Source organism: Geotrypetes seraphini, chromosome 6 (assembly GCF_902459505.1).
Source record: "Geotrypetes seraphini chromosome 6, aGeoSer1.1, whole genome shotgun sequence".
In the NCBI taxonomy this organism is placed as follows: domain Eukaryota; kingdom Metazoa; phylum Chordata; class Amphibia; order Gymnophiona; family Dermophiidae; genus Geotrypetes; species Geotrypetes seraphini.
In genome coordinates this window covers 146,929,919-146,944,069 of record NC_047089.1, presented here as the reverse complement: position 1 = coordinate 146,944,069, position 14,151 = coordinate 146,929,919, and the positions used below count along the sequence as shown (strand labels likewise).

General features: G+C 42.6%; 1 protein-coding gene across 4 annotated transcripts in view; it reads right to left on the bottom strand.

Annotated features, from left to right (window-relative positions):
* Window positions 1-12,590, bottom strand: part of LOC117362265 (interleukin-1 receptor type 1-like) — a 104,494-nt gene extending 91,904 nt beyond the window's left edge. For 2 of the 4 annotated variants that reach the window (XM_033948405.1, XM_033948409.1), the window contains exon 1: window positions 12,173-12,589. Coding sequence is in view for 1 of the 4 variants with exons in the window: in XM_033948402.1 (XP_033804293.1) it covers window positions 12,017-12,079 (63 nt within the window). In the remaining 3 variants the exon portion in view is untranslated. Of the gene's footprint in view, window positions 1-12,016; window positions 12,081-12,172 lie in introns of those variants that run through there. The other 2 variants (XM_033948403.1, XM_033948402.1) reach the window with 2 other exon arrangements.
* Between the last annotated feature and the right edge of the window lie 1,561 nt (window positions 12,591-14,151).

Sequence of the window (14,151 nt, the reverse complement as noted above, 5' to 3'; positions counted from 1 at the left end):
GGTGTTTTCCCCTATAACAGCCTCCGGAAGAGCATTCCAGTTTTCTACCATTCTCTGGGTGAAGAAGAACTTCCTTATGTTTCTACGGAATCTATCCCCTTTCAACTTTAGAGAGTGCCCTCTCGTTCTCTCTACTTTGGAGAGGGTGAACAACTTGTCTTTATCTACTAAGTCTATTCCCTTCATTATTTCCAATGATAACCTTCTCCGATCTATTCGTGATCACTCTTCTTAATCATTCCTAGCATTCTGTTTACCCTTTTTGCCGCTGCCGCATATTGCGTGGACGGCTTTATTGACTTGTCGACCAGTACTCCCAAGTCTCTTTCTTGGGGGGTCTCTCCAAGTACCGCACTGGACATCCTGTATTCATGTATAAGATTTTTGTTACTGACATGCATCACCTTACACTTATCAACGTTAAACCTCATTTGCCATGTCGCAGCCCATTTCTCAAGTGTGTTTATGTCACGTTGCAGGTCTTCGCAATCCTCCTGTGTCTTCACTACTCTAAATAACTTTGTATCGTCTGCAAATTTAATCACCTCACTCGTCGTACCAATTTCCAGGTCGTTTATAAATATGTTGAAGAGCATGGGTCCAAGCACCGAACCCTGCGGCACTCCACTCGTGACGCTTTTCCAGTCCAAGTATTGTCCATTTACTCCCATTCTCTGTTTCCTATCCGCTAGCCAGTTTTTAATCCACGGGATTATTTCACCCTCGATTGCATGGCTCAAAATTTTTCAAAGTAGTCGTTCATGCGGAACCTTGTCAAACGCCTTCTGAAAATCCAGATATATAATGCCAACCGGGCCACCCTTGTCTATCTACCTGTTTACTCCCTCGAAGAAGTGCAGCAAGTTCGTCAAGCAATATCTTCCTTTGCTGAATCCGTGTTGGCTGGTCCTCATCAGATTGTGTCCGTCAAGGTGATCAATGATGAGGCCCATTATCAGCGCCTCTACCATCTTTCCAGGTACTGAGGTCAGACTCATCGGTCTGTAGTTTCCCGGATCTCCCCTCAAACCTTTCTTGATGATCGGGTAACATTCACCACTTTCCAGTCTTCCAGAATCCTTCCTGATTTGATCGACAGATTGGCTATTAGTTGAAGCAGTTCAGCTATAGCCCCTTTCAGTTCCTTGATTACCTTCAGAAGATGCCATCCGGTCCCGGGGATTTATCGTTTTTAAGCCTATCAATCTGCCTGCATACCTCTTCTAGACTGACCGTCAACTCTGTCAGTTTCCCATCTTCGTTTCCTACGTATAGCCTGTCAACTTCTGGTATGTTGTGTATATCCTCTTCGGTAAATACAGACATAAAAAATGTGTTCAGTTTGGCGGCAATAGCTTTGTCCTCTTTAGCACTCCCTTTATTCCATGGTCATCCAACGGCCCCACTGTATTTTTCGCAGGTCATTTCTCCTTAATATATCAAAAGAAAGGCTTGAAGATTATTGCCTCCTTGGCTATTTTTTCCTCGTAGTCTCTTTTGGCCCCTCTTACCGCCTTATAGCACCTGCTTTGATGTTGTTTATACTTTTTCCAGCAGACAGAGTCTAATTTGACAGTGCAATTACCCTCTGCTCAAACTATTGCCTCTCATTTTATTAAGAAAGTCAAAAAAATTATAAGCTCCATTTCCAAAGCAAGTGTTGTCAGCAGAAATTCCAGTTCCCCTGTTCAGTGGACTCTGTTAATAAGTCTGAACTCATAAACCTTCCTCTTTCTAAATGTTCAATATTTAACCTACCTACTCTTCAGGATCTACAGAGAACTTTGAACACAATAAACATAAAAGATTCCAAATCAGAGACTATTCCAGCACTCTTTCTGAAACACTTTTTTTCATTTTTTGGTCCAGACATTTTAAATCTGATATGCACTAGTTTAACTACAGGAACATTTCCAAAAGCATGGAAAGAAGCAATCATTCACCCAATAATTAAAGATTACAAAATTAGTGCATATGAAGTTTCAAATTATCGACTCATTTCAAATACTCATTTTTTGGCAAAGCTTACAGAGAAAATTGTTTTTCAGCAAATCTCAGATTTTATTGAACAAACAAATGTACTACATCCAAATCAAACTGGATTCCGCCCACATCATTCCACAGAACTTTCACTCATTGGGTTGACTACTAAAATTCTCCATCAACTTGATCATCACCAGTCCGTTTTGCTCATTTCCTTAGACCTATCATCTGCATTTGATACAATAGACCACAAGCTTCTTCCGTTGCATCTGGGTGAAATTGGAATCACAGACCAGGTCTTGGACTGGTTCTCATCTTTTTTTGTCGATCGGTCCTCCAAGGTAATCTTCAATACATCGTCAGATCCATTTACAACTGACTGTGGTATCCCACAGGGTTCAATTTTATCCCCTCTACTCTTTAACATCTTCCTAGCACCCCTTTTAACATTAGGGCAATCTATTGGCTTCACAATGTTCGCTTATGCGGATGATGTGCAATTAGTTCATCTGATAGACTTAAACAATTTAACTGAAATAATGCTCATAAGCCAAAAATTGGAAAAAATTAATTCCTGGCTAGATTTACATATGCTTTCTTTGAACATTGAAAAGTCCAAATTAATGATTTTTCCCAACAAGGAAGGACTTTCTCTGCAGACTCCCTTTAAATTTAAAACTCAACTTCTTAAAGTTGTGCCCTCTTTAAAACTACTCGGAGTCACTTTTGATAATAAATTTAATTATCATCTCCATATCAGCACAGTTGTCCAGTGCTGCTTTTATCGGCTATGTATGATCAGGCCCATAACCAAATTGTTAGAGCCTGCTTCTCTGAACATCTTGATCCATTCTCTCATAATTTCCTGCATTGATTATTGTAATGCCCTCTATAAAAGGCATAACTAAAAAAGAAACAAGAAGACTTCAAATACAGAACACTGCAGTAAAGATTATATTTAATGTAAAAAAAAAAAATTTAACCATGTCACCCCCTCTTACATAAAGCTCATTGGTTACCAGTAGAACAAAGAATCACTTATAAAATTATTTTATTAATTTTCAAAACTGGACAAAACAACCAAGATGAATTCTTAATAATCTTCTTATCCCCCATAATCCTTCTAAAATTAACTGCCAAAAATCTCCTTTCTACCCCATCTCTGAAGTATATAAACACAGGTACATTAGCGACAGGAAGAGAAACAAGGATGGGATAGAGCGCCTTAGGCAGTCAGATGGAAACTACGCGGAATCTGATTCTACCAAGGCAGAACTACTAAACGAATACTTCTGCTCAGTATTCACCTGTGAAGCACCGGGAGCTGGTCCACAACTACAGACAAGAGACAGCCAAAAAGACCTGTTTCAAGATTTCGAGTTTACACCCAGTAGCGTCTACTACGAACTTTCAAGACTCAAAGTAGACAAAGCCATGGGACCAGACAATCTATACCCCAGGGTGCTCAGAGAGCTGTGTGAAGTTCTAGCTGAACCACTATCCGTGCTCTTCAATCTTTCCATGCGCACGGGAAGAGTACCCCTGGACTGGAAAACAGCTAATGTAATTCCACTCCAGAAAAAGGGCTGCAGAACAGAAACAGAAAATTACAGACCGGTGAGTCTCACATCCATAGTGTGCAAACTCATGGAAACACTGATCAAACAGAAACTCGACCAAATACTAGACAAAGAAAATCTACGTGATCCACACCAACACGGATTTACCAGGGGAAGGTCCTGCCAATCTAATCTGATTGACTTCTTTGACTGGGTGACTAGTCATCTGGATGCCGGGGAGTCCCTGGACGTGATTTATTTGGACTTCAGCAAAGCTTTTGATAGCGTCCCACACTGCAGGCTGTTGAACAAACTAAAATCTATGGGATTAGGGGATACACTCACACCATGGGTTAGGGATTGGCTAAGCGGTAGGCTTCAAAGGGTGATGATAAACGGTACCTCCTCCAAAACGTCAGCAGTGACGAGTGGAGTACCACAGGGCTCCGTCTTAGGGCCGATTCTATTCAATTTATTCATAGGAGATATGACCCAAGGGCTTAGAGGAAAAGTATCACTGTTTGCTGACGACGCCAAACTATGCAACATAGTAGGTAAAAGCAGTGTAAAAGCAGCCTGACATTATGACGCAGGACCTACGGCAGCTGGAACAGTGGTCGTCAACTTGGCAGCTAAGCTTCAATGCTAAAAAATGTAAAGTGATGCACCTAGGTAAAAAACATCCACACAGAACTTACACACTAAATGGTGAAACCTTGTCCGGGACCACGGCAGAATGTGATTTAGGAGTGATCATTAGTGATGATATGAAGGCTGCCAATCAGGTGGAGAAGGCTTCGTCCAAGGCAAGACAAATCATAGGCTGCATCCGTAGGGGTTTTGTCAGCAGAAAACCTGAAGTCATAATGCCGCTGTACAGATCCATGGTGAGACCTCTTCTGGAGTATTGTGTTCAATTCTGGAAACCGCACTACCGGAAAGATGTGTTGAGAATTGAGTCGGTTCAGCGAATGGCTACCAGGATGGTCTTGGGGCTCAGGGAACTCACGTACGAAGAAAGGCTAAAAAAAACTGCGGATGTACTCCCTGGAAGAACGAAGAGAGAGGGGAGACATGATTGAGACCTTTAAGTATATTACGGGACGTATAGAGGTCAAAGATGATATCTTCTGTCTTACAGGGCCCTCGGTTACAAGAGGGCACTCGCTGAAAGTCAGGGGAGGGAAATTTCATGGTGATACCAGGAAGTACTTCTTCACCGAAAGGGTAGTCGATCATTGGAATGAGCTACCTCATCAGGTGATTGAGGCCAACAACGTGTCAGATTTTAAGAGAAAATGGGATATTCACTTGGGATCTCCAGGGGAATAAAAGTCAGGGAGTGGGCCATTGGTGTGGGCAGACTTGATGGGCTGAGGCCCTTTTCTGCCGTCAATTTCTATGTTTCTTTTTTTTTTTTTTTTTAGTTCATTAGTTTTTATTGAATATTATAAGAGATTTACAGAAGGCAGTTCAAACACACAAAATCTGAATAAGACACAGTGGTGTAGAAAAAGTCCATATCTACAATCATTTACATACAACCAGATTAATAAAAAGAATCTAGGGTATATGTAACTGCTAATAGAAGATATATGAAAGGCAGAAAAGCAGGGAGAGTGAAATAAGAGAGAGGGAAAGAAAGAGGGAGAAAAAGAAAAAGAGAGAGATAGATAGATAGAGATAGAGAGGCAGAAGTGTCTACTGGTTAGAATGAACAAATGAATCTAAGAATGACCAAGGTGATTTATTTCGCACCATGTTTGTGGAGAGTCGAGAAATCATGTTTTTTTCTCATTTGCATAAGATTCAAATTTGTGATACATGCTCAGAGAGTTCCACCAAAAGGTGTAGTCAAGTAGCGAGGATGATTTCCAATTTTTCAGAATATGCATAAGAGCTGTTACAAACATGGCATCAATGAGTTTAGGTGGGCAGTTTGTTTGTGCGAAACAAGGGTGTTGAGAACGAAGAATTACAATGTCCATGGAAATCTCTTCTGAACACTTAGTAATAGATTTTATAGTGTCCCAAATACGAATCCAGAAGGAGTGAACTATAGTGCAATGAAAAAGCATGTGATCGAGAGTTCCAGACTCTTTCAAACAGTTCCAGCAGGTGGAGTCTTGTTTTAGCTTCGCTTTCCACATGCGATATGGGGTCCATACTGCATTCCACATAACGAAGAACATTGATTGCGAGACTCTGGAAGATAGGAGAGGACGGTTTGTGGAGGACCAGAAAAGTTCCCAATCTATATCAGAAAGCGTAGTCTGCAGAATCGAGTCCCATTGGTTCATTGATTGAGGTGAAAAGGTGAAAGAGTGATCCCTTAGAATACTATAAAAAAGAGATATCGCTCTACCCTTCATTAAGGCCAGAGTAGACCAGTGGTGAACAGTGTGGATTGAGGTCATAAAGTCAGGGCGCATATGTACCTTAGACAGTATTCCAGTAAGCATGAGCCATTGGGAATGTATAGAGGATGGAAGTGAATATGCAGAACAAAAAATATCAAAAGGAACAAATGAGGTGGAGGAGATCATTTGATGAGCAAACTCGACACCCGCCCGTTGCCACCTCTTCCATGAGAGGGATCTACCTTTATTTTGAATTTTAGGGTTATTCCAAAGGGACATGAGCGGGCTTTCACTAATAGAGATCTCAGCTGTTGCATCTAGAAGATGAAAAGCATGCTGCGTTGCACTCAACAAGGAATACTTTCTCAAGTGTCTAGGTACTGACACTGTAAGGAAGCAGGAAACGTGTAGTGGTACACATAAAAAGCGTTCCATTTCAAACCATGCTGGTTGATCCTGAGGATTAGAATCAACGATCCAATAAGCTCCATATTTGGCTAAAGATGCGATATAATAATAATAAAAATCTGGTAAATTTAGTCCACCATTAATCTTAGAGGCCTTCAGCTTGGCGAGAGAATACGGGGTTTTTTCTTGTTCCAAATAAATTCAGAAATTTTCATATTGAGCCAATGAAATAATTTTTTCTGGCATAGGAAGGGAAGCATGGAAAGGGTGTAATTAATTTGCGGGGCTAAAGTCATTTTAATGGAGGCTATTCTACCCCACCATGACAAATAAAGTGGGGACCAGCGAGTTGTAGGGTTTGAAACTAAATTTTTGATTTTGGATATGTTCAGATCCTGGACGTGTACTGGATCTTTATGAATTAGGACCCCTAAATATTTCACAGCTCCCTGTGACCATGAAAAAGGAAATTGAGCCAGATCTGAGGAGGAGATATGGTCATTGAGAGGAAAGATCTCTGATTTCTCCCAATTAACAGAATATCCAGAGAGTTGAGAGTATTGAGAAACAATGTTGATAAGATGGGGCAAGGAGACAAGAGGATCTCTGAGAAAGAGAAGGACATCGTTTCTATATTTCTAATGAGGTCTACCATCTTCTCTGTTATTGCTCCCTCTCTTTGGAATAATATTCCGTCTTATTTATGAGAAGAATCAATTCTTCATAATTTTAAGATGAAGTTAAAAACATTCCTCTTTCTTGATATCTTCGAGACCTAAATGTCCTTTTCAGGGCAACATAGCTTGATTTTATTTTTACCTACCCTTCCTTTTGTTTTGCTCCCTATATGTTTGCTTTCTACTTGATTATTGTAGTTCTTGCCCTTTTACCTTTTGTTCCCGTTTGTCTTTGTTTTAAATGTTTTTAAATATTATCGTTATTTTTAATAATGTTTTGTCATCTTAAATATGTATTTTAGTCAAATTATGTTTTTATGACTTTACACATCGCCTAGAAGGTTGATTGTGTGGTATAAGAAATTTTAAATAAACTTGAAACTTCATCCGTTTTTGACCTTTTCCATTCCTTAAACGAAGTCTTCTTGTCTCTGATTGCTTCCTTCACCACTACAGTGAGCAACGCTGGTTCCTTGCTCTTTTTCCTCTTGGATCCCTTGTTGATACTTGCTATATATAGATTTTGCGCCTCGGTGACTGTGTCCTTAAAAAGGGACCATGCTTGCTCTAGCGTTTTTACAGTGCTTATCCTCTTCTTAATCTTCTTCCCCACCATGTGTCTCATTCCTTCATAATTCCCTTTTCGGAAGTTCAGTGCCATGGCCATCGTTCTGGATCGATGTTTTTGCCCCCGTATCCAGGTTGAAGCAGATCATATTGTGATCACTGCTTCCCAGCGTCCCTTCTACTTCTACACCTTGCGCCAGTCCTCGTAGTCCATTTAGAATTAAGTCCAGAATTGTATTTCCTCTCGTATTTTCCTTGACAAGTCGTTCCAGGAAGCAATCACCTACAGCATCCAGGAACTCGGTCTCCCTACTGCAGTCGGAGGTGCCTAGGTTCCAGTCTATCCCCAGATAATTGAAGTCATCCATGATAACTACGTTGCCTCCCTTGCAGTTGCGTTTAATTTCGTCCGTCATTTCTCCATCAATTTCTTCGGACTGCCCTGGGGGTCGGTAGTAGATGCCGATCTTCGTTCCATTTGTTCCCGGAATTTTGACCCATAGAGACTCTATCTTATTTTTCATTTCCAGCGTGTTCTCTCCATTAGACTCAATTCACTCTTTGACATATAGGGCAATACCCCCACCTTTTTGACCTACTCTTGTCTCTGTGGTATAGCTTGTATCCCGGTAGCACAGTGTTCCAGACGTTTTCCTCGTTCCACCATGTTGGTGCTGGCTGACAGCCTACAGGACGTGGCTCATCGCGAGAGGCACGTCCTGTAAGCAGTAGGCTGGCGCCTCTCCTCCTTGCTGGTGTCTCGTGGCACACCTTGAATCTGCCATGGCACACAGTTTGGGATACACTGCTTTAGATAGAGCTGATTTTACATTTTCTTATTCCTATTGCTTTATGTTAATAATGAAACTTTTAATTTATATTCATCTAATTCCTATAGGAACTTTTCTGTGCTCTTATGGCTGTTTAGTTTTATTGTAAAACTTAATTGTTTTGTTTGATTAGTAAAAGGACCCCTTTGTTAATAAAGCTTGGGGCTAGATGCACAAAACACGTTCATTAAGACTGTGTGGGTTGCTGTTGGCCAATTTTTTGGGCTGACTCTGGAATAGCGATTGATGTTAGAAAATGTTTGCATGCAAATTATTTGCATGGAGGTCCCGTCCATTCAGTCACTCCGAGAGTGACCTGGCACCGACGCAGAGTTGGTGTGGGGAAGCCCTAACAGCTGAGTGGAAGGGGAAGCCCCAAAGCAGCCTCCTGCCACTCAGCTGTTGGAGCTTTTTTCCATTTTCTTTAATGGCACAGATGTTGTGCATGTGTTATACACACACATCTGCACCATTAAAATAAATGCTGTGGTGGCCCCCACCCCACCCTGTCATTGATGGCCCTCTCAGACAACACCCCCCCCCCCGCCCCACCCCCCGCGATGAATCAGAATGGAGGCAGGATGGATGCCCACTCCCTCCTGCCATCGGACAGTGATTGCAGCAATGTAACAGTATTTCAGTGACCAAACATAAATAATATTTTTTGGAAGGGTTACTGAAACTTCAGACACAATGTGCTAAGTGAATAGCGGTGAATATGTGGACTAACTTGTAAGTTTCATAACTCCACGTCATTCCCTTCTTGGTTGGACTGAGAATATTTTAGCACCCCTTCGTAATGTAAATTCTAAATTTTAACATCTAGTTAATTATTTATTTAAAAATTTTCTAACCTGCTTAAACACAGTTATGGATTAACATGCATATATTAAAATAATAAAACAAATTATCTGACATATATCTTAACCCAATCATGTAAATGCTTCCTTTTTAAATTTCTGGATATCAGGGAGCATTCATAAGAACATAAGAACATAAGAAATGCCTCCGCTGGGTCAGACCTGAGGTCCATCGCGCCCAGCAGTCCGCTCACGCGGCGGCCCATCAGGTCCAGGACCTGTGCAGTAATCTTTTATCTATACCCCTCTATCCCCTTTTCCAGCAGGAAATTGTCCAATCCTTTCTTAAACCCCAGTACCATTCGCTGCCCTATATCGTCCTCTGGAAGCGCATTCCAGGTGTCCACCACATGTTGGGTAAAGAAGAACTTCCTAGCATTCGTTTTGAATCTGTCCCCTTTCAACTTTTCCAAATGCCCTCTTGTTTTTTTATGTTCTGAAAGTTTGAAGAATCTGTCCCTCTCTACTCTCTCTAAGCCCTTCATGATCTTGTAAGTCTCTATCATATCCCCTCTAAGTCTTCTCTTCTCCAGGGAAAAGAGACCCAGTTTCTCCAATCTCTCAGCGTATGAAAGGTTTTCCATCCCCTTAATCAGTCGTGTCGCTCTCCTCTGAACTCTCTCGAGTAACACCATATCCTTCTTAAGGTATGGTGACCAATACTGGACGCAGTACTCAAGATGCGGACGCACCATTGCCCGGTACAGCGGCAGGATAACTTCTTTCGTTCTTGTTGTAATACCCTTCTTGATTATCCCCAGCATTTTATTCGCTCTCTTGGCGGCCGCTGCGCACTGTGCCGCCGGCTTCATTATCATGTCCACCAAGTCCCTTTCTTGGGTACTCTCATTCAATAACATCCCTCCCATCGTATAGCTGTGGCACTTCAGGGTGAGGATCACAGCAGGAGAGATGAGGCATCTCTCCTGCCGCGATCCTCACCCCAAAGTGCCACGGTTCGCAGCAGTTCGGGGATCGCTAATTTGGGCTGCATCATAGCACGGTATTCTCAAGTCTGCTCAGCATTCAGCAAATCAGCACTTAGTGCAGAACAGGTGCTCAGTATCCCACCAATAATGGCCCTTGCCTGGAGGCTGACGGCAGCCTGCTAGGATTGCTACAGCCGGCCGGAGATCCTCTGCAGGCTGCTTTAATGTGAGACTGGGAATCCGGGATGGATGGATGGAGGGAGGGAAGGAACAGAGGGCCAAAAGGAAAGATGCCAGACCTCCGGGGAGGGAAGGGAAACAGAAGGGAAGGACAGAGATGGAAGATGGATTAGCATAGAGAAAAAAGAAATAAGTGAGTTATCAGAAGACAACCAGCGCCTGGGACCAACATGATTTGAATAATGACCAGATAACAAAAGGTAGTGTTTCCCCCCCAAAAAAAACCTACCCCCAAAATAAGCCCTAGCATGATTTTTAAAGATGCTATTAATATAACCCCTACCCCGTAAATAAGCCCTAGTTAAGATTGACTCCGCAGCCCCCCCTGAATGTCCATGACACTTTCCGATTCCATCCATAGTTTTTAAAAATCCAGGCTTCCACCCCCCCTGTGCAGAACTCCACTGACCCTCCCACCATGAGACTGGCATACCTCCGAGGCATCAAAAAACAGCAGTGGTGGCAGCACTCTGAACGGGCCGCGCTGGGGCCTTCTCTCTGCCACGTCACTGATGCAGAGGGAAGGCCCATTCAGAGCATTGCTACTGTTGCTGTTTTTGGATGCTTTGGAGGTATGTCAGTCTCTTGGGAGAGTCAATGGGGTTCTGCTGCACAGGGGGATGGGAGGGTTAGAAAGATGCTGCATAAGGGGATGGGCGAGAGGGGAGGAAAGATGCTGCACAAGGGGTGGGGGAGAAAGGAAAGAGGAAGAATTGGGGTGGAGGAGAGGAAGGGAGAAATGATTGTTTTACATGGAAAAAAATGACATCCCCCGAAAATAAGCCCTAATGCATTTTTTGGAGCTAAAATTCATATAAGACCCTGTCTTATTTTCAGGGAAACACAGTAGAAAAAATAATTTTATTTTCCGTTTTGTGATTGCAATATGTCAGATTTGAAATGTATATCCTGCCAGAGCTGGTGTTAGACTGCAAGCGTGAACTAGGATCTAACAGAGAGGAAAAGCCTTTTTTATTTATTTTGTTTACATCACAAAGCCAGTGTGGGGGTTGGAGATATTGTTACCCTATTTGTCCTGCTTTTCTTCAAATATTGTAGTTCTCCCTACTTCCCTTTTGTTTTATCGTACGTTATGTCTGTAGGTATTGTTTCTGTACGTTATACCAGTGCTATTTTAATCTGTCTTTTAATTGTTTTCCTTATTTTTATCGTTTAACGCTTAGAAGTCATGATTGGCGTTTTATAAAAATTTTAATAAACTTGGAAAACTATCTTAATAAAAAATTTGGCCAACAACAAAGGTGCGCTAAAATGCCCCGTGCGCTAGCTGCTACCACCTCCTTTTAAACAGGCGGTAATTTTTCAGCTAGCGCATGCAGCTAATCTTGTGCTGCTAGCGCACCTTTGTAAAAGGAGCCCTATGTTTAAGATTTCGGCCCCTTATGTGATTGAGATTGACACCCCTGATCTAGGACCAAAGTCGAGATAACCAGTTTACAAAAAAATGTCCGTGTCTTTGAGAGCTATCACAATAATAACCAAACATAACAGAGATAGTCAGCAATTGTGCAACCTTCAAAAAAATACCATTCCTACTTTTAAAGCTGCTGCTGAAAACGAAAGTAAATAAATAAATAAAAACCTCTTTGAAGCAAAACGCTGGTGTCACTTCTCTCCTGCTTACTGTGACAGCACCTCCTCCCATTCTTGTATGAAACAAAAACTTCATGTAAGTTTCATCAACACCAAAAGACCAGGATTATCTACAAACGTAAAATTAATGAAGAAAAGCTCTCACCTTTGATCTTCAACACGACACAAACGAGTGGAGTTAAGTCCGAGGAATACAGCCTGCAATCACTGTGCTGGTGGCTTTTTCAAAATCATAAGGGAAAGCCTCTTCCCGGAATCTCATGAGCAAGCTCAATAAGACTCATAACCACTCCAGAGTTCGATACTACAGCTGTCAACCCTCAACAGCGGATAGGCGAAGGGCAAAAAACTCCTGCACTTTGCCCCCCGCAGCAAGCCATTCCTCTCCGCACCCCTACCGCCGGCTATATTCCACAACGCGAGCGCCCCCAGCTGGCAGAAATCGCTCTACCTAACCTAGCTCATTCACCCCCTAGTGTGCGCGCTTCCGTGCCGCAGCATTCCACAGCATTGGCGCCTCTGAGCTCCTGCAGAGACCTCACGGAGTCGCGACTCCGATTAACCCTCACGTGCCCGCATAGCTGTAAGCAACGTTCCACTGCGCACGCGCACGTGCCTAGACTTAAAGGAGGAAAACGGCGTCAGTGGGTTCCCTTTCTGGAATCACGTGGTTCATGGGAAAATCCAACCGGAAGCTGTTGGTGGATAGCTTTGCAGTTGGTTCGGCTCCTCGCCAAATTGGTTTCCATTTTGAATGCCGGCAGCGGGAATTTTTGGTAGATTATGTTTCGTTGGGGGCTACTTTCATATATCGTGTGCAGTTTTAAGAACATAAGAATTGCCATACTGGGACAGACCAAAGGTCTCTCAACCACAAAACCCTGTTTCCAAAAGTGGCTAGCTCAGATCCCAAGTAGTAAAGCAGATTTTATGCTGCTTTTCCTAAGAATAAGCAGGGGATTTCCCCAAGCCATTATGGACTTAAGAAATTAACCTAACCTTTTTTTTTAAACCCTGCTAAAGCTAACTGATTTTCACCACATTCTCCAGCAATTAATTCCAGAGTTTAATTACACATAAGAACATAAGAATTTGCCGCTGCTGGGTCAGACCAGTGGTCCATCATGCCCAACAGTCCGCTCCCGCGGCGGCCCCCAGGTCAAAGACCAGTGCCCCGAGCCCAGCCCTACCTGCTTACATTTTGGTTAAACAGGAACCTGTCCAACTTTGTCTTAAATCCCTGGAGGGTGTTCTCCCCTATAACAGCCTCCAGAAGAGCATTCCAGTTTTCCACCACTCTCTGGGTGAAGAAGAACTTCCTTAAGTTTGTACAGAATCTATCCCCTTTCAACTTTAGAGAGTGTCCTCTCGTTCTTCCTACCTTGGAGAGGGTGAACAGACTGTCTTTCTCTACTAAGTCTATTCCCTTTAGTATTTTGAATGTTTCGATCATGTCTACTCTTTTCAAGAGTGAAGAGGCTCAATTTCTCTAATCTCTCACTGTATGGCAACTCCTCCAGCCCCTTAACCATTTTAGTTGCTGTTCTCTGGACTCTTTCGAGTAGTACCGTGTCCTTCACGTACGGCGACCAGTGCTGGACGCAGTACTCCAGGTGAGGGCGCCATGACAACCCTCTCTGATCTGTTCGTGATCCCCTTCTTAATCATTCTCAGCATTCTGTTTGCCCTTTTCACCGCCACCGCGCATTGCGCGGACAGCTTCATCGTCTTGTCAACCAGTACTCCCAAGTCTCTTTCCTGGGGGGGTCTCTCCAAGTACCTGTGAAGAAATATTTTCTTCGGTCGGTTTTAAATCTACCTAGTAACTTCATCTCAAGCCACCTAGTCCTAATATTTTTGGAAAGAGTAAATAAGTGATTCACATCTGCCCTTTCCACTCCACTATTTTACAAACCCATCATATCACCCCTGAGCTGTCTTTTCTCCCAGCTGAAGAGCCCTAGCCACTTTAGCCTTTCCTCATCAGGAGTCATCCCATTCCTTTCATCATTTTCATCACCCTTCTCTGTACCTTTTCTAATTCTGTAGGGTCATGAAATGGTTAACTGTTGTTTAAAATATTGCTCTGGCCTACATAGCTGGAGAAAGTTTACAATCTATTGA